This window comes from Camelus bactrianus, chromosome 12 (assembly GCF_048773025.1).
Source record: "Camelus bactrianus isolate YW-2024 breed Bactrian camel chromosome 12, ASM4877302v1, whole genome shotgun sequence".
Lineage (NCBI taxonomy): Eukaryota > Metazoa > Chordata > Mammalia > Artiodactyla > Camelidae > Camelus > Camelus bactrianus.
In genome coordinates this window covers 59800866-59821155 of record NC_133550.1, presented here as the reverse complement: position 1 = coordinate 59821155, position 20290 = coordinate 59800866, and the positions used below count along the sequence as shown (strand labels likewise).

Sequence of the window (20290 nt, the reverse complement as noted above, 5' to 3'; positions counted from 1 at the left end):
TAAGTAGAACTGAGTCATGTGTCTTTACACATCTCTGAATAAAAGGTCAAGAGAATATAGTTCATTAAACTCTTGTTGCTTCCAAACAAACCCTGAAAGCTGAAATAACTGGAAGTCAGTGCCTAAAAACATAACATACTATACTATTTCGAGAGGAAGTTGAGACCTGCTTTTATCAGCCATTTATCCAGAAAAGCATATGTTCTGTATAAATCCAGGCGAGTTTCCGACACTGTGTATACTCTGTAATACAGCTGATGTTCATAATGTGATCCAGATATTCTCAGTGTAGTTCTGTGTTATTTTATTGATTCTCGTGTATGACAGTCCTCAGTTAGCTAGAAACTCCTGTGGTTTTTTTATTCTGCTTTACTGTTTCTCTTATGAAACAGAATTCGTTGAAAAGCCCTTTCTGTTATTCTTATCCTTTTGCATTTAGGTTACTATTTTGAACCTTTTGAAGGGATCTTGCCACAAAAGTCTATATTTACATTCTATATGTTTAGAGCCATGATCTCAGTCAGAAATGAGAAGAAGGTATAAATCAGAATTTCAGGGCTAGGGTGAGAGACTGTACAGTTCAAAAAATTATATTTAAATATCTAAGTCATAATGAGCATTTCATTAAAGTGAGACTGGATGTGCTATTCTGGGCTGATGGAAGATTCAGAAGATAAAAGTGAATAAATATTGTAAAACAAGGATTTTTTAAATTAGTAAGAAACACTGGTTTAGAGTCTCTAATTTTCCCAGAGTAACTAAAACAAATTTCCACTTCGGTAAGCCTGCAGTAAAGTATGTCATTAGAGCTTGTTCAAACCAAAAGATGTGGGATGGTGTGAGGAAAATTCAGGCATGACCAAAAAGGGGCAACAGATTCTTGACCCCAGATTTTCCCTTGAGGATTTGAATCTAGATTGGCTTAAACAACTGTTTAATAAAAAAACAAAATACACATACACACAACAAAGATCTCTCTTACTGTTTTAGCCCCTTAGTAAGACAGTTGGAATGTTAAAGCTGGAATGTTTTTTGTCAGTTGGTTCCTGACTTGAAAGAATTACAGTGGGGCTAGGATTTGGGTCTCTGTCCTAGCCCTTATAAGAGAAGGGTATTGGGGCTTTTGTGAAAGAAGATGAGGGTTAGAAACAAAAGTTAAAGCCCCTTTAATCAAAGGCAACCATCAGAGAGGTAGGATTAGGAAGTGAGCTTGGGGAAAATACCTAAATTAGAAATACTAGTTGTTCACCAAGGAAAAATCGGAGTGTTTGAATGGAACAGCTTCTTAAAGAAGGAATTATCAGTTAACCCTGTTAACTTTCTGGCTTATTGGTTCTTAATCTTTATTTTGTTTTTTTGTTGTTCATTTGTTTTTTTCAATATATTTTTATTGAAGTATAGTCAGTTTACAGTGTGTCGATTTCTGGTGTACAGCCAGTTCTTCAGTCGTATAGAAACATACATATATTCATTTTCATACTTTTTCACCGTAAGTTACTACCAGATATTGAATATAGTTCCCTGTGCTATACAGTATAAGCTTCTTGTTTATCTATTTTATATATATTGGTTGTTATCTGCAAATCTCGAACTCCCAATTTATCCCTTCCCACCTCCTCCCCCACCCCGTAACCTAAGTTTGGGGTTTTTGGGGGTTTTTTTTGTTTCAGTTAATCTTTATTTGAGGTCTTCAACCTCTGAGAATTGAATGAAAGCTCTGGACCAGGTCCCCAGAACAATAGAACTGTGTACATTTTTACAACATTTTGCACACAGTTTTCAGATGATCATGGGCTCAACCGTATTAAGAACACGTTAACTCTTCCGTCATCTGCTACTGCCCAGACTTAACTAAAATATAGTGAATTAGGTGCCAGAGGAAGTATTTGATTAATGTTGCTTGGCATGTGGATAAAAAAAATGGCTTAGATTCAAGGTAAAAATGTATGTGTGCATTAGACCTGTACTCTTGTGCCAGACAGTAATAGAATCTAAATTTTAAAGAACTTAATTTCTTTTCATGTCTATTTAGTACTTTTTTTTAAAACTGAAGGTAATTAATACAGCTGAAATATGAGATATATATATATTTTTTTAATGAGCTGGACAGAAGATCCTGGAAAACTGCAATCCAGGCTTTGTCATTCACTGTGTCTCTGAACAAATCATTTATCCTGTTGTATAAAAGGATACATCATAAAAGGATAACTGCTAGCAAACTAAATTGTAGGATACCAAAAAGCAACAAATACAGAATTGCTCCAAGTCACATAACTTTCACTTTAAAACCACAGGTATCATAGAGCTACAAGCCAGGGATTCAAGATCACAGAGGTAAATGTGAAATTGAGTATTTCCGTATATAGCAGCTTGGATCCAAGTGATATACTTAGACTGAGGTCCTGTGTATGTAAGAAAACTAGAGCTGTAGTGGGCTTACTCACTGGGGCTAAGAACTGAAAGGCCAGGTGATATTGAAGACTCATGGGCCAAAATCTAGAAACCAAGGATACTGGTCTTGGCAGGTGAATTTTGATACTGAGGCAAATAGCCCAGGCAGTATTTTAGGTATTCAGTTCTTGTGTAAGGTGCCTGAGCAGTAGGTATTCAAGGCCTCTTTAGTAAATAGGTTTTGGACATCATTTATTCCTTTATTATTATTTTTTTTATTCAGCAAATACATTATGCAAACCTACTGTGGGCCAAGCACTGCTGTCAGTGTTGGGAATACAAAGCAGGCTTGATTTGGATGCTAAATCAATCAAACCATTACCTCATCAAAGAACAACTTTTATATATTCTTGGTGAAGGTAGGAATGAATCCCTAAACTTGTTGACCTAAAGTCTGGCAGAGTATGAGACAGCCTAGCTGGAATGAAAGGAAGGAGATAGCAAATAAAACAGTTATTCCTTCCTGGCCTCACAAATACTTTAGAACTTAGGGGTTGATTTTCCTAGATTCTTTTGATTTGGATGGTAAATAATATCATACTGTTTAATATTATTTTAAGGGAATCTTATGCATGCTATCTTAGTTTTAAAAGATGATTCCAAAGTATCTGTAATAGATCCTTTCCCATGGTTGTTGGCTTAAGTGGGAAGTAATGAGTACTGTAGTATTAACCCAGACTTTCTAGAAAGATTCTACATATTGGTCCTTAATTGATTTGAACCAGAACTTTTATCTTAATCCTTCTCCCTTCCTTCCTTCCTTCCTTTCAGTTTTAATAGTTTACATAGGTAATATAAAAATAAATTTTTATAAGTGGCGTGATATACAGTGTTGGATATTACATTGATACAATAATCATACCTAAAAGTATGTTTTTTGTTTGATATTCATTTTGTTTTGGCTAAGGTGATTGAAGGGAACTTAGTCTGGAAGTAATAAAGAACAAAAAAATTTAACTCTGATATTGATGATCAAATGGAAGGTGTGAATCCTTTTTTTTTCTTTCACAAAATAATTTTTAAAGAGTGCTAATGGGGGAGAGAAGCTAATCAAACATATTAATTGAGGAAACATCTCTTAAGTTCTAATAGTGCTTACCAAGGCAAAAACCTTTAGTTTAATATATTTAAGAAACACAGGTAATAAATAAAAGGCTGTAATGAGGCAGTGTCTGCACACTGATTTTGTCCTGTGATGTGTCCTATGTGTTCGGTGAACACAAAGAATATATTGTAAAGTCCATAAAATGTTTTGGTAACTCTTTGGGAAGAATCATATGATGTAATAATTATAAACAGCAGGCATAATCATGTTGTGGTGTTCTGAGTGACATCAAAATATAAAACTGATGCCAGATATATTCAGATTCCTCTGGATTTCAAGGCTGTTTTTAAATTAAACTTTTTATTTTGAAAAATTGTAGATTCACTGCACATATTTAAAATGGTATTTGATGGTGTTTTGACATAGGTAAACACCTGTGACACAGTCAAGATAATGAATATATCCATAACCCCCAGTTTCTTTTCTTGTCATTTTGCCACATTTTCTTTACTGTTATCTCTTCTTTCTATAATTTTTCTGAATATTTTGAAAAGGAATTTTAAAAATATATATTTGTATGTATACATGTGTATGTGTGTACATATGTATATATCATGTCCCTTTAGTCTCAGATACTTCCATATTTATTTTCTAAAAACAAGGGCAGTCTCTTACATAACCATAGTACATTATCAAAACCAGGACATTTAATATGGATATTACCATCTTATCTGCAGCCCACATTCCAGTTTGACAGTTGTCCCAAGAATGTCCTTTATAGCAATAGATAGATTGTTCTTTCCATTAAACTTTTTATGTTCAGGTAATTGTAGATTTGCATTCAGTTGTAAGAAATAGTACAGAGAGAGCCCATGTACCTCCCTTCCCCCTAACCCAGTTTCCTCCAATGGTAACATCTTGCAAAACTCTAGTACAGTATCACAACCAAGAAGTTGACAATGATACTCTCAAGATACAGAACGTTTCCATCACCACAAGGATCCCTTCTAGTTGTTCATTTATAGCCACACAGGCACTTCCCACATGCCCCTACATCTCCTTTATTCATAGCAACCATTATTCTCCTCTGTTTCTGTATTCTTGTCATTTTAAGAATGTTATATAAATGGAATTGTACGGCATATGATTTTCTGGGATTGCATATTAAAACTAAGCATAATTCTCTGGAGATTCATCCTGGTTGTTGCATATAACAATCAGCTGTTCCTTTTTATTGCTTAGTAGTATTCTATGGATGTACCATAGTTTGTTTAAAAATTCACACATTGAAAGATATCTGGGTTATTTCCAGTTTTTTACCCATTATGGATAAAGTTGCTGTAAACATTTGTGTGTAGATTTTTGTGTGAACATTTTTTTGGACAAAATGCCCAGGAGTGCCATTGCTGGGTCCTGTGGCAATTGCATCTTTAATTTCTTAGGTAACAGCTAAACTGTTTTTGCAGAGTGACTGTACTGTTTTACATCCCCACCAGCAATGTATGAGTTGCTCAGTTTTCCTACATCCTCACCAGTATTTGATGTTATCTTTTTTAAAAAGCTTTTCTGATAGATACGTAGTGGCATCTCATTATAGTTTTAATATGCATTTCCCTAATGTCTAGTGATGAACATCCTTCCATGTGCTTATTCACTGTTTGTATATCCTCTTTGGTGGTGTAAGTATCTTTTGCCTATGATCTGATTGGATTGTTTGTTTCTTTACTGTTGAGTTTGAGAGTTCCTTCTGTATTCTCAGTTCTAGTCCTTTGTCATATAGGTGGCTTGCAAATATTTTCTCCTACCTGTGGCTTGTCTTTTCCTTACCTTTCAGTGTCTTTTATGCAACAAAAGCTTTAAATTTTTATGAAGTTTAATTTATCAATTTTTGATATCCTTTTGTTAATCATGTTTTTGGTATTAAGTCTAAGTACTCTATGCCTAGGCCTAAGTCCTGAAGATTTTCTTCTGTTTTTCCCTAAAAGTTTTATAGTTTTCTGGAGATGACTACATAGGCTCCCTAATTCTCCTTCTCTAACAGTTAGATTACTTGGACAGGGGTGTTGGGATGCCTGGTTATAGCCTGATGAGGGTAAAAGTCCAGGCTTGCCACTTGGCCTTTGCTGCCGTGCATGGGAATGGGGTAGGGGTATGGCTGGACTAGTGCAGTCTAAAATTTTCTAGCTTCCTACAATAGCCTTTTCCATGTCCTTTGGTTGCAGAGAGCAAGCTTTCATTGACAGCTTTTTAATCTGAACCCATTGGCCTTTCCAGGTTCTTTAGCTCCAAGTTTGTGCTGTATAAGGCATAAAAAAAACTCCAGGAAACTCCACCATGTTCTGAGGTCCTGACCCAGTTTGCTTTCTTCTCTTCACCTTTTAAGAGTCTTCTTATGTTTGTTTAATATATAAAATGTCTAGTATCTTAAATTGTGCTTAGTGGGAGGAATAGAGAAGTGTGTGTACTCCTTCCTGGAAGCAGAAGTTTGCTAGTTTTATATTAATTGATAGTATTTCTGTCAAAGAGAAACATGCATATAAGTTAATGTATAAATGTAAATGTTCCAAAAGAAATAACTGGTGTTTTTAAAAGTTAATTTATAAATGTAAATGTGAGTTTAAAAATTAATTTATTAATACAGATGTCCCAACAGAAATAAATGGTACATGTGCTGTCTTCCAAATTGTCTTTCTGAATTATTTAAATTTTTTTAGGAATTAAAATTGTAAGAATTAGCAATTTTTACGAAATAGACATTTATCTAATTATGCTATTTGAATAGAACCTTCGTGGTGTCTTTTCTGGTATATAATTCCCCCACTCCCAGTTTCTTTTTTGCTGTTGTTTACCTTTGATTTATAGCAAGTGTTAAAAACCCCTAAACTAGACTTTTGAGAAAATTTCCTCAAAATGTACAATTTTTCTGGCCGTTATTAAAATGTAATTATCAGCCTGTAACATATATGGTTCCAGGTGGGTCTCTATCTCTTCTAATTTATCCCCAGCGCATGTCTGTCTTAGACACCCTGGCTGCAGTTTGATAGCCATTATTTGGCATGTTGGTTACTTATTGTGTCAGCAGTTTAATTTGTTTTCCTAAATTTGCCATTATTCATGTCATGGTACCCTTTTTAAATTAAACTACACATTTGGAAAGTTATTACAGTTCCACGGGCCTTTATCTGAAACACTTGGGGCCAGATATCTATTGTAATTTGGAATCTTTTAGACTTTAGAAAGGAAAAGTAGTATCTATACTCTGTGTTAGGGTAACACCCTTGTTGGGCATGGGCAACACATGGTCATCACATTCACTGATATATTTACAGAGAAATGTATTATAATATTCACACCAGTTATGGTGTTTGGGTCCCATTTTATCACCAAATGAGTCCCCTTTCCACTACCATAAAAGAAAGTTGTGGTGAGGGAGGGGAGAAGAAAGAAGGAAACAGTTTTCAAAATCTTTTGAGCTTTGGATCTACACATAAGGGATTTGGACCTATGGAGACAGGCACTCAGCAAACCAAGTTAGAGTAAAGGCCGCAATTTTTAGGCCTGAACTTCCCGCTGTTTACCTGCTGAGGTGGTGCCCGAGGCCTACATTTGCCAACATGTGATTATTTCCAATATGAAAACAAAAGCAGCTATTGGTTTAATCCTGTTATATGGTGTTGATCTTAAAAATTAGATTCGTATTAGGATTTTGAGTTTAATCCTGTAAGGATCAGACTAACTTTCATCTTATTTATCCTAAATCCTTCTTTAATCTTGTTAATTATGCCAGGCCATTTCCCTAAGGGCTGGGTTATATTTCTGTATTGTATATACTCATATAGTTGTTTTTCCAAAGATACCTCTCTCCACCAGCCCTCTCTCTCTCTCTCAAAAAGAAGGTCACTTTTCTCACATGGAACTACAGAGGCAAACAGACTTCTCCAGAATAGCGTTAGTATTGCAAGGATGACATCAGTTCTGTGTTCATACACCTAAGATTAAAATGGGTCTTGGCAAGGCCTCCTGAGAGGGAATCTAGTCTTCATCTTGGATTTCCTGAGCAGGCATATGGCACTCTTCTGAGAGGGGGATGTTATTTGAGTTTAGAGGCTCATAGTCAAAATATATTAGTTGAATTGATTGTAACAGAGACTCCGCTCTCCTGCAGCAGAATACAAAATCAGTTCTTAACTTCTGACCTTCACATTAAAATCACACTGTGTGCCATTGGAAAGGAAAGTATGCGTTTGGTCTGAGATCTCCTTGCTTCCACTTTGTAGAAAACAACTGATGTAGACCTTGTGCTCTCTGTTTCTTTTTTTTTGAAAAAGGTAATTGTCAATGACTATCCTCTCCAAGGCAATCAAAATAATAGATCCTAGCTAAGCTAACCGTAGAGTAGTATTTTTTTTTCTGATTTCTTTTTTTAGGGGTGGGAAGTTTTGAAATTGGAGCATCAGTTTTACTGATTGATTCAGGAGCTAGCAAACCAATTCCAGATGATCTTTCTCGAGGCCCCATGTAATTACTTTCTCCCTCTAGTTGTTGAGTGGTTCTTGCTCTTGTTGGTTAACCAACAATTGGAGTATCTAATGTAGATTCCATCTTTTAGAACATGATGGCTTTATGTCGTGGGCAAAACAGCCCTGGTGGATTCTATTAATCTTTCTATGCTTATTTCACTTATGACAGTTATTCAAGGATTCCTAGATATAAAATATATAACAAACCATTGCATTATGAATTAAAATAAAACCAGACTTATGTTATGTTATATTATATTATATTATATTATATTATATTATATTATATTATATTCAGCTATCTTTTATTTTTAAAGGAAATGGGTACAGAGTCTTCATATGCATGTATGTTTATGAATGTTTACCTTGCATATTTATTTAAAAGGAAATTAAGGGATCTTCTTTACAGAAATGAGAGATGAGTCTTCATTATTGGGAATACTATAATGCTGACATTGTGGTTGTGAGAAGTGGAAAGAAATTAATACCAGGATCTAATTATAATAATGAGAAAAATTTAGGGTTAAGGAACTCATTTTAGGTGATGGAGTAATATTGTGTATCTGTATGCTTTGCCAAAAGTAAGGAGGGGCAACTTTGATTTCTAATCCGCTTTGGGGGAAGCTCCATATCGGGGCTGCACAGAACCATTCAGTGAAGCAGCTTCTTTATCATAAAGAGAATTTTAATTAAAGAATGTTCTTGCATCATAAGCAGAGTAAGTGACAGCCGACTACCCTGGGCATTTATCTCCTTCAAACCACATTACCAGTAATTGCTGTATTAAATCAAAGTCAGAAGAGATTATAGGTCTGAATCAAGGAAGAGGCTGGTGCCAACCCGAAGATTCCCATACTGCTGCACTGCTGCTATCAGAGCCCTGTCCCCATCCCCAATAGGGATGAACGTCAGGTGATGCCTAACAGTTCATCTGTAAGGCATGAGCATGATGAGCACATTCCAAGAAGAGAGGCAGTACACGGCCTCGCCTTTTGGTTAGCTTTCCGTCTTTAACACAAGGGTATGATTTCTCATTGTGTTTTGGTACTATTAGTTAGAAAGGGAGAACATGTTACCTGCCTTGCACTTTGAGATTTGCTTTGGGATAAAAAACATGGTACTTTCTCTGCTGCTTTATTTACTAATCTCCCCTTCTTGGTCAAGCATGTTCTTCTCACCTTGAGTAAATCATTCAATAGAAATGTATTGCCATATGCGTAGGAGGTCCCCGCCTTCCTCCTTCTGACACAATTATATGATTCTTTACATACTCTCTGCTTCCTGTTGAGACCACTTACTCCTCAGAAACAGATCTGGCTTCATAAATCAGGTAATTCTGAATCTCCTTTAAGTGCTTTTCTTAAATTATTGGAGGAGATGATGACGACAGTGACGAAAACAGCAACTATGATTTAATATTCGCTGTATGCCAAGCCTATTCCTATGTTAGATGATTTAATCATTGTGCCTACCCTATGAGGTAGGTATTATTACTATCTCCTTTTTCCAGATGAAGGACCTGAGGCAGAGATATTAAATAACTTCTCCGAAGTTACACAGCTAAAAGTGATGGAGCTGCAATTTGAATCCCAGTGGTTTGGCTTCAGAACCCTGGACTCTTAACCACACAGTGTGTTGCTTATGGACACCGATCAGGCACTCTGCTGACTATTAGGGGTATTTTAAGGAATAAGGCAGACTGTATAGCCCCTGCCCTCCTGGAGTGGGAGAGGCAGAAATTACGTGTGTGACAAGTTGAAAAGCTTATGAACAAATGCTAAGGGGGCGTGTGGCAGGGGTCTAACCTAGACTAATCAGAAGTCATTTTCAGAAGAACTTGCCTTTTTCTTCTGCTTAAATCTCATATTTAATTTGCCACCATACCCATAATCTTCCTTTTTATAAGACTTTTTCTGTAATGTTTTAGGGCATACTGGTGACTTTCCCCTACATCCCCTTACCAGTCCACACTCCCCCACAAAAGAAAATAACTAGCCCTCTGAAAATTCATTGCAGTAAGTCAGGCAGGAATTCACTGTTTTAACTTTTAAATAGCTCGATTGAAGTATAATTGATATAGAATAAACCATACATATGTAAAGCTTATAATTTAAGTTTTGACATATGTATACACCCATGAAATCATCACCACAACCCAGATAATAAATATATTAATCATCTCCAAAGGTTTCTTTGTACCCCTTTGTAATCCTTCCAGTCCCCACCCACTTCCTGCACATTTCCAAGCAACCACTGATCTGCTTTCTGACGCTATAGATTAGTATTCTTTTTCTTGTATTTTTATGGGAACATACAATATTATTTTTTCCTGGCTTCTTTCACCCAGTATAGTTATTGTGAGATTCATCCATGTTATTTCATTTACTGATGGTTCATTTATTTTTAATGCTAAGTAATAGTCCATTGTGGATATACCACAAGTTGTTCATCATGTATTTATCTGTTCATGGACATTTGGGTTGTTTTCAGTTTTAGACAATGACACATAAAGCTGTTATGAGTATTCATGTACACGTCTTTATATGGATATGTGTTTTCATTTCTCTTGGGTAAATACTTGGAAGTGGACTGCATGGATCATATGTTTGGTGTATAATTAACTTTTTAAGAAATTGCTATACTGTTTCCACACTGGTTATACCATTTAACATTCCTACCAACAGTATTTGAGACTTTCTGTTCCTACGTAGCCTTGCCAACCCTTGGTATTGTCAGTCTTTTTAATTTTAGTCATTCTAATAGGCATGTAGTGGTATTGTTGTGGTTTTAATTTCCTATTAAATAGTGATGTTGAGCATCTTTTCAAGTATTGTTTAGCATCCCTGTATCTTCTTTGGTCAAGTGTCCAAATCTTTTGCCCATTTTTTTAAAAAAATGAGTTACTTGTTTTCTTATGGTTGAGCTTGGAGAGTTCTTATATATTCTGGATATCCTTTATCAGATATATGCAATATTTTCCCTCAATTATCACTTGTTTTTTTTATTTTCCTCACAGTGTCTTTTGAAGAGCGAAAGTTTTTAATGAAGTCCAATTTATTAATTTGTCCTTTTATGAATTGTGTTTTTGGTGTCATATCTTAGAAATCTTTGCCTAATCCAAGGTTGCAGAGATTTTCTATTTGAAGTCTTATAGTTTCATATTTTACATTTTTAGATCTGTGGTTCATTTTTAGTTAAATTTTGTACATGGCATAAACTGCAGCTCTAGGTTCATTTTTATTACATATGGATATCCTGTTGTTCTGGTACCACTTGTTGAAAAGACTATTCTTTCTCCACTGAGTTGCCTTTGCACCTGTTTTTGGACTTTCTATTCTGTTCCATTGATCTATTTTTCTGTTTGACACCAATACCACACTGTCTTATATGGATGTGAATATTATGGAATTTAGTGGACTTTGGAAAACTGGTAATGAGGTGCTATACCCCCAGGTATAGCATTTGATTTTAGCACATACATTGAAAAAGGTCATAACCTTTAAAAATCTATTTTTGAATAGTGAAATGAAGAGATATACTATGTCCATAGGCTAAAAGAATTGATATTCTTAAGATAGTAATTCTTCCCAAACTGATCTATGGTTCAATGTAATCCCAATCAAAATCCAAGCAAGATTTTTATAGAAATTAATAAGCTGATTCTAAAGTTTATATGGAAATGCCAAGCACCTAGAAGAGCCAAAACACTCATGAAAAAGAAAAACACAGCCTGATTTCAAGCTACAGTAATTAAGACAGTGTGGCACCAGTGCCAATATTTAGATATACCTTTTAATGCTATGCAGTGAATGAGATTTTAGGTTTTGCTGCATAACAAACCTCCCCAAAACTTAATGGCTTAAAACAACATTAATCATTTATTTATTCACAATTCTGTGGGTCAGGAATTTGAGTGATTCTTCTAGTCTGGGTTGGATGGGCCCGGGTGGTCTAGGATGACCTCACTTTCACGTCTGGCAGTCGGCTAGCTCCTTCATTGGTTGGGGCAAGGGGTGCTCAACAGGAACAGTTCATCCCTATTCCACTTGGTTTCTCATCCGTCACAGCTCTTCACATGGTAAGCCCAGGGTTCCAGAGAGGAGCAAGAGAGGGCAGCCCCAGTGAACAAACAAGCACCTGTCAAGCCTCTGCTCTCAGTGTCCCAATGGCCAATGCAAGTCACAAAGCTAGGACCAAATTCAAGCAGTGGAGAGAAAATTCCACCTCTTGATAGGGAGGCTATGAAATAGTGTGACCATTTTTGTGATCTACCACAGAGATATTATGAGTTAGTTGAGATGAAAATTTCTGCAGAGGGTAAAAAGCACTATTATATAAGGTAACTGTGGAATCATTTGTAGACGTATTTCCCTAACAGTATTAGAATATTTACGATATTTTTCTGTTTTAAAGGTTGCACATTTACCCTTATCTTTTATGTACTTTTTGCCTTTTGGATTTAAAGTGAATGTCTATTGTCCTATGATTTATGGATATGTTTTACCTCTTGGTAGTACTGATTTAGAATGAAAGAGTGAGGAAAGACACTTCTAACAAAAATGCTAATTCCTGGCCTCACAGTTTGCATGCCACGTCTGTCACTCTAAACAGAATAACATATTTCAGCCATACTTGGCATACCTTGTTATTACTGCACCTCCTTTTGTACCACATGTCATACAAAGGAGTGTTTCTGGACTTCACTGTGATTTGCTCTTCTTGGCAGAAACAATTTAAAACATTTCCATTGGTGTAGAAAATTCAACAATTTTTACCAGACCTTGCAACCAAGAGAACTCTTATATGAATGTTTTTTAAAAGGCTTTTTTACTTTTTTGCATATATTTACCTGCTTGCCTTTCTGTAAGTACCCTAAGTGTGGCTTTGCTTATGCTCACTACTGACCTCAGTCCTCCTGGAAAGCTCTTACTAGCTTTTCACAATTCATTGCAAGCATTAACTGCTTGTGAAGTATCCCTGGTTTCCTCCACCCTGGGAAATTAGATGGTGGCAGTGGTGGCTGCAGTAACAATTGCTTCTTTATTTTTCTCCCAAGCCACATTGTAGTAGGTGTGGCCTTTATCAAATAGTGTTTTGGTACTTATTATTTTCTACTTTCTCTCCCCTATTGTCAGCTCTTTGAGAGCTTTTTCTATTCCTAGGGCTTCATACAGCGTTGGGGATATCTTGGTTGAATGAATGTTGACTGAATGAACAAATAAAAGATGGTCTATGTACGGTGATTAGTTTATTTACCTCTGATTTGTATTTTCAAGTAATTGCAGACTCTCCCTTTTTGTATAGTGATGAGCATATCTGATATTGGTATTGGTAAAGGTATTGGCTTAATTCTTTGAAAAAATACAAAGTTGAAGAGACAAGTCCTATCCTTAAAGAAATCATCTAGTAAAACAAGTATGCCTAAGAATGTATAGAAAGTGGTAAGTGCTGTAAGTCAGCTAGAGATAAAGCATCATGATGTTCAGACAAAAGAGAAATTACTTCCAGCTGGAAATAATCAGGAGGAGCTTCGTGGGGCATATAGTATGTAAGGTAGGCCTTGATGGGGTCCATTTTTCAGCTTTGGACATTTTGAAATGGGTACAAAAACGGTATGATCGAAGACAGAGAGGCAAAAAACAAAAACAAGATAAAAATCCACCTTGATAGAGGCAACAGTGGGTAGTTGAATGTATCAATAATTATTTTTGTGTTTAATTACCACTTGGAAGACAAAGAAGTAACCAAAGGTAGGAAGTTCTGTTAAAGTTTATATGCAGGCATCCTGTCTATTCTTCATTCTGATCATGAATTTATCAATGTTGCTGCAACCTTTTTACTGACATTACTAAAACAATTCTCTCAAAACTTCTATTGATCTCCTCTTTGCTAAATTCAATCATTTTTCTAAATTCTCATTCTCTTTAACCTTTCTGTATTTCTGCTTGACATTGTTGTATGCTCATCTCTGGTATTAATTTATGAAATACTTTCCCTAGTGTAAGGGACACAGGATAGAGGAAAAGTAACAGATGTCCTCTGTGTCCTGGCTTTTGTGAATAGGACACAATCCAGCTTAATCTTTTTATCCTTTGTTGCTATTTCTGCCTTCTAGAAGTGAGTATTCCTTAAGGTTCTATTTTCAGCCCTTTGCCTTATATCAACTGTTCTCTCTTTTCCTCTTTCCTTCTTTCCTCCCTCCCTCCTTTCTTTTCTTTTCCTTTCTCTTTTACTTTTCTTTTCTTTTTTCTCTTTTCTCCCTCTCTCCTTTTTTGAAGCACATGGTTGCTGTTCAGTACATGTGGACTAAATCATTGTGGCCTTGACTGTTCCTCCCATACTCCTCTTGGATCTTCATTTCTAACCCTGACCTCTCTTCTGGGGCTGCCACCTAGACATTTTCTGTTGGATGTCTTGCTCCAACTTCAAACTGGTTCATGCTCTGACTTCCCTTTTTTAGCAGAGTTATACTTATTTGACCAGTTACTAGACTTAGAACCTTGGCGTTACATTTAATTACTTTCTGTCTTATGCTGTGTTATCTGAACAGTCTCCAGTTCCTGTGGATGCTGTCTTTGTAATGTCTTCTATATCTGTTCCTTCTTTATTCCTACTGCTAACATGTGATTTTTGCTTCAGTAATCTGTAGGCTGTTGTGATAGTAGCCCCTATTTGGCCTCCCCACCTTTTGGTTGTTTCCCTTTCCATTCTTCCTGCAGCCACCAAGGGCCATTTTCACAAAATGTTATTTTTGTAGCCCTCTTTCCCTCTCAAACAGTCTTTAAAGATAAGGTCTGAAATACATAGCTTGATGTCCTAGGCCCTCCACAAGGATACCAACCTGCTTTTCTTGTCATTTGCCACTATTCACCCACAGTCAAGTAGACTAGTCACATGGGTCCCTATGTAATTCTTACATATTTCTAAGTACATTATTTTGCCTACATATAGGTTTTTCTTTCTCCCATTCCCTCCGTCCTCATCTGTCTATCTCAAGTGCTGCCTCTTTTTGAACTTCTATATTATCCCAGTACACAGCAATCTTTGAGAACCTTCTGAGATTGCTCCTAAAACCAGTTTTAACCTTAGAGAAGAGGTCTTTGCAATCTTTGCCAAAGCATTCTACCCTGAGGCCTAACTAGTATCTTTAAACACTCTTGGTAGGATTGTGGTGTAGGCAGAAGGGAAGGAAAAGGAGAGAAGAAAACAAGAATGAGAGAGTAGAAAAGAGAAGAATGTCAAATATTTTCTGATTATCCAGTACTTGGTAAGTCTTGAGATCCCTAGGGCTGTAGATGGGACAGATTACACGACCCTGTCACCAACTGTGTCCTCTGGCATGGGACTGATATGATAGATTGTCTACTTTATTGTTAGCAAAACTTAAATTTCATAAATCTCAAGATAATTTCTAGGTATCTCACTCCTAAATATCACTAGATTTATTTCTTTCTGATATCATTACATTCTGTTTAACAGACATGTTGTAGGTGTGCCCAAATGTTGAAACATACAATCTAAATACCTCTGCTAATGAGATATATAGAAATATATATATTGAAGGCTATTTTCTATATTCATGTTTCTAATTGATCAGTATATAAAAACTTTAATACTATAAAAGCATTAATAATACTGCATAGCTTGTACTTTTTCAAATGATTTGAATTAAAATTGTCAGCAAATAACTCTGACCTTATTGTGAAGAATCAGTCTTTTTATTTCTGAAATTTTTATTTGAATGAATATGATAGTATTTAAAATTTAAAGGAAATACCTAGTATATTCTGGGGTGGGTGGGAATCACTTAGTAGTAACTTCTGAGTTGAAAATGGTTACATTTTTTGTTTCCATTTTTTAAATCAATTTGAAAATTAGAAAAATTATTGAAACAATGATATTGAACTTCCGATGTATGCATAGAATCTCTGTTAAGGCTACATTAGTCTGCAGAAAGACTGTATGTTAGGAAAGGAGAGCAACCCTTTCACCCTGTTGTAATTTAATCTTTTATAGTATGCTGTCTTCCTGGTGAAAGGTTTGCCTTTCTCTCTATATTTTAGAATTTAAGTTCGACTAAGTTATTGGTCTTTAATTAAAAGAATTTTAAAAATTTTACAGAAAGAGGTAAGTAAAAAGGCAAGAAGTACAGGGAGTTATAATTCACATATTGAATTATTTTGCCATTTTTCTGAAGGGCTCATTATTTAAACTAGACTGGGCACAGATTATTTAGTGTCTAAATCCTCCAGGATTAAATGAGAGTTTATATTTACGCCATCATGTCAGGTAAAGCAAATGTGATAATATAAATGAGAGACTGAGAGAGTATTATTAATTTTTAAAGTATTTGTACTCAAAGTAAAATCTGTTGTGATTCCCTTAAACTTATGAAAAGATAAATTACAGGAGCAATAAATGCCAATTTAAATATATTTGAACAAATTAGAAGTTTGTCTCTAAAGTAATAAATGAAAACCAACTCACTTTCCCGCTATCCCACCCCCCTATAGGTGTCGGTTTTGTCTTACGCCTGTCATAATGTATGTGTGAATTGTGTGTCCGTGGGTGTGTATGTGAATGTAATACATACTATATATGGCATATATTGGTGTGTGTGTCAACAAATAAGTTATATGTGTGTATATAAAAATATAACATGTAACTTACATGTAAGACATAAAGCTTATAAATTACACATGTAACTTATTGATTAATATACACAGATACATATGTGCATTTACAAATATGGAATTACACTCTAACCATTATTGAGCAATATAATTTTTTTTGTTTAATTTATCAGTCACATCTTTTCATCTTATATGTGTAAATCTATCCTCAATAAGAATTTAAAGCTCCAGAAATTGATGAGGCCCTCAGTAACATATTTGGGGAGCACTTTTAGGCTGAAATTGTGTCAGTTGTTTTAGAATTTGAGTTATAATCTGTCATCTTTAGGAAAATTCCATCTTCTGTGATTAATCCATCAGATATTGAACTGAGTTAACTCATGAAAGTTAAGTTTGTCAGCCATGGTTTATTATCACAGCCCTTGGTGGTTTGTAAGTATCATCATTTCCCAGTTTTCCTATCAAGAGAATCTTGATACCAATCATGTCAAGAAGATGTAATAGTGGTTTAAGATGTTAGTTTACAAGTATGTGTGTGGCCAGTACTGCTGTGTATGAAATGAAGTACAGTGAAGGTGGGACGGCTGTGTGTACAGGAGGAAGGAGGACTGGAGAATTACTTGATTTGATTAGAAGGGGAAATTTAGTATAACGTTTTATTACAGAAATATTCCTTTTGTTATTTCTTAATTACCATTTTAGTTACTATATAGAGGACAATTAGAATGTATAATTACAAGCCTTAAGTTGTGACGAATCAGATCAAAAATGTTCTAAGGCTCAGGTAATCTCTGTTAAGAACTGACACAGAAGGGCCTCATAGTTTTAGTGGTGAGAAAGTGACACTTTATGGAAGTGTTCATAAAGAGCAGCTTTTTGAAAATATTATTCCTTGTGTAAGAAATTGCTTACAATGTTTAATTTTGTGCTGTAGCGTTGTTTTGCCTTTCGGTTTTACCTGGGTACTCATCTATTCTCCCATAAATTGCAAATTCCTTTACAATAGAACTGTATCTGTTCATTTCTCCAGTGCTTGTTAGCACAATACCTGTGTATAATAGATATTCAGTAAACTTTTAAAAATTACACTGAGTTGATTATTGTCCCTCATGTGTAATACACATAGAATCGGTATTAGCAATCTGAAGATAATTTAGTACATTGTAATGGTCCTCCTAATCTCTTAGAACCGATTTAAGATAAATGCTTAACCAAGAGATCTATCGTAAATGTACTAAGGCCATTTTGACTCTTAAAAAACAATTTCTCCTGAACAATAATAAAATAAATTGCAGTGACCATAAAAGGAGAAAAATTGCACTGGGGGTGAAGGGGGCATGGTAAGACTTAAACTCTTACAAATGCCTCACAGTTGCAAATAATCCTCACGGGCTAATCTTACTAAAACATGTTCTAATATTACTGGCTCTCCAAGATTAGGGAGATCAGAGCTCCTAAAACTAATTTAGAATTATTTATCATTTTGAACTTTTGAATGTTTGCCCCAAGTAGGAGATTTCTTAGGAGAGATAGTTATAAATGGTATGTCTCTCTTACGGAGCATTTCTCTTTACTTTCTGCTCACTCTTATCCTATTTCCTAAGAATTACTTAGCAGTTCTCTGATTTTTAGATGGGCTATTTAGGCTCTGAAAGCCACCTCTTTAACTTACCATGCATTGTCAGACTGACTTAACACCTGTCCATGGTTGTTACTGCTTTTAATATCTGTTATAGAAATATGTGTGCACATGTGTGTTTGTATATAATGGCAGGGTGGGTATAGCAGCTTCCTAAAAGGGGAAGAGCAACTGGCTTTTCTGAAAAGACCTTTCCACCCCCAACCTTTTTGCAGGCAGCCGGAGTTAATCCTTCCATGTTTGATTGGAACAGCTGAGAGAGTATCTTGCATATCTGAAGGTCTCCAGTGGACTCATGTTGCCTCAGAGTTGGGGCCACCTTCCTCTTTTCTAGTGCTGATCCTGCCAGCTGTCCTAGCTTCTGTTAAAGCACAGTGGAGGAGGTGTTAAATGATACAGAAACATACAATGTCATGAAAGAGATCCTTTTACTGCATGTAGCAGTGTGACTTCATTTTTCTCCCATTCCTTTCCATGGCAGAAGAATTTTATACTGTTAATCCTAACACCTGTCTCTGCCGGAGACAGTGAGAAGGGTGTGTGTGTGTGTGTGTGTATGTGTGTGTGTGTGTACGTGCATGCGCGGGCGTGCAGTCCCGCCCAAGAAGAAATAGAGAAATAAAACCAGTCCCATCTGCCTTTCCATGTTCTGGATTGGGAGTGTTCCCTCTGACGTACTTAAAGCCTAGAATATATATATCATGTTGGATCCCGGATACCTTGTGCTTCCTACCGTTTTTGTGTGCCACTTTAAGGAGCCCGTGTTCCCTTCCTTGGCTGTCATTCTCTGCCCCTTGAGTTTCTGGAGGAGTTGTCAATTTAAAACCAACAGTAACAGCAAATCTCTAGTGTCGTTTTCAGTCTATAACTCAGTGGGAACTTTTTGCTTTTCCCTGAATGTTCTTCTGTGTAGTGTTGAATCTTACTGGGGTGGAAGCGTGGGCTGAACCAAGCTCTTCATCATCTGAGCCAACATACCTATCTGCGTAGACTGGAAGTCAGCCAAGGATTTTTTGGTGCTCCCTAGTTCCTTTGGACAGGACAGCCAGATCAAACAAGGCAAAAGCTTAGACACTTTTTGTACTGTCTTATCTGAAGATTTTTTTCCCCTTTGCTATGTATGGTGTGTATTGTATGGATTATCAATATCCTGTTGTCCAGGTAAGCTAAGGGTTATGACTTACTTTCTAGATAGTATTTGATTGATGTGAGGGTCTTATGGGGGGATGAAATGCTTATAAACTTCCTGTCTTCTGACCTGGTACCACTCAGAGCAGATTTCCCAAAGTTATTTGCTAATTTGCTGTAACAGGAGGTTTGAATTTTGTAGCGTTGAGGGCTGGGCAGGAGTGGTTGCTTTCAATCCTAAAAGTAGAGATGTGTGTGTGTTTGTGTGTGTGTGTGTGTGTGTGTGTGTGTGTTTTAAATAGTGTGCTTGGCATTATAAATGTAACATAACTAAGCCCCCATATATATGTTGTAGTAAACTTCAGGCTTCCTTTTGAGTAGATGAGAAGCACAGATAGCGTTTCCAATTGTTGCTGTATTTTTCAGAAAGGTAATATACAGTAGAGGGCGCTCTCTCCACACTTAATGTAACATTTTAGACTGTTCTGTGATGGGATAATTGCCGTCTTAGTTACTAACTTGTTGAAATCTAGAATCATAAAAATTTAGGTCTTTATCAAGAATATTCCTGAATAACTTTATCTTTAAGTTAGTAGCAGTATAGTGAGTGAAGCTGAAGTTAAAGATTCTGGAATCTGATTCAAGCTGTAGTATTAACCACCTCCATATTCGTGCTCAGATAGCTTCATTTTTCTTGACTTCACTTTCCTTGTATATAAAATGAATGGGTTGGACTAGATGATCTTTCATGTGTCATGATTTTTGAAGTATTCATTGATTGTGCTGAAAACCTAGAAGTGGAAAATAAAAATGGTTATCAATACAGTTAACTGAATTATAGATACTACTTGGTTTCTCAGTTTGATTTAGTTTG

The 20290-nt window shown here is 35.9% G+C and overlaps 1 protein-coding gene across 19 annotated transcripts in view; it reads left to right on the top strand.

The window, feature by feature from the left end:
• Positions 1-20290, top strand: part of RBFOX2 (RNA binding fox-1 homolog 2) — a 239445-nt gene that overhangs the window by 127138 nt on the left and 92017 nt on the right. Inside the window, exon 1 of one of the 19 annotated variants that reach the window (XM_074375467.1) lies at positions 19042-19449. The exons of the other annotated variants lie outside the window; for them this stretch is intronic. Coding sequence (XP_074231568.1) covers positions 19405-19449 — 45 coding nt within the window. The 5' untranslated portion in view covers positions 19042-19404. Of the gene's footprint in view, positions 1-19041; positions 19450-20290 lie in introns of those variants that run through there. 19 annotated transcript variants of the gene reach the window in all.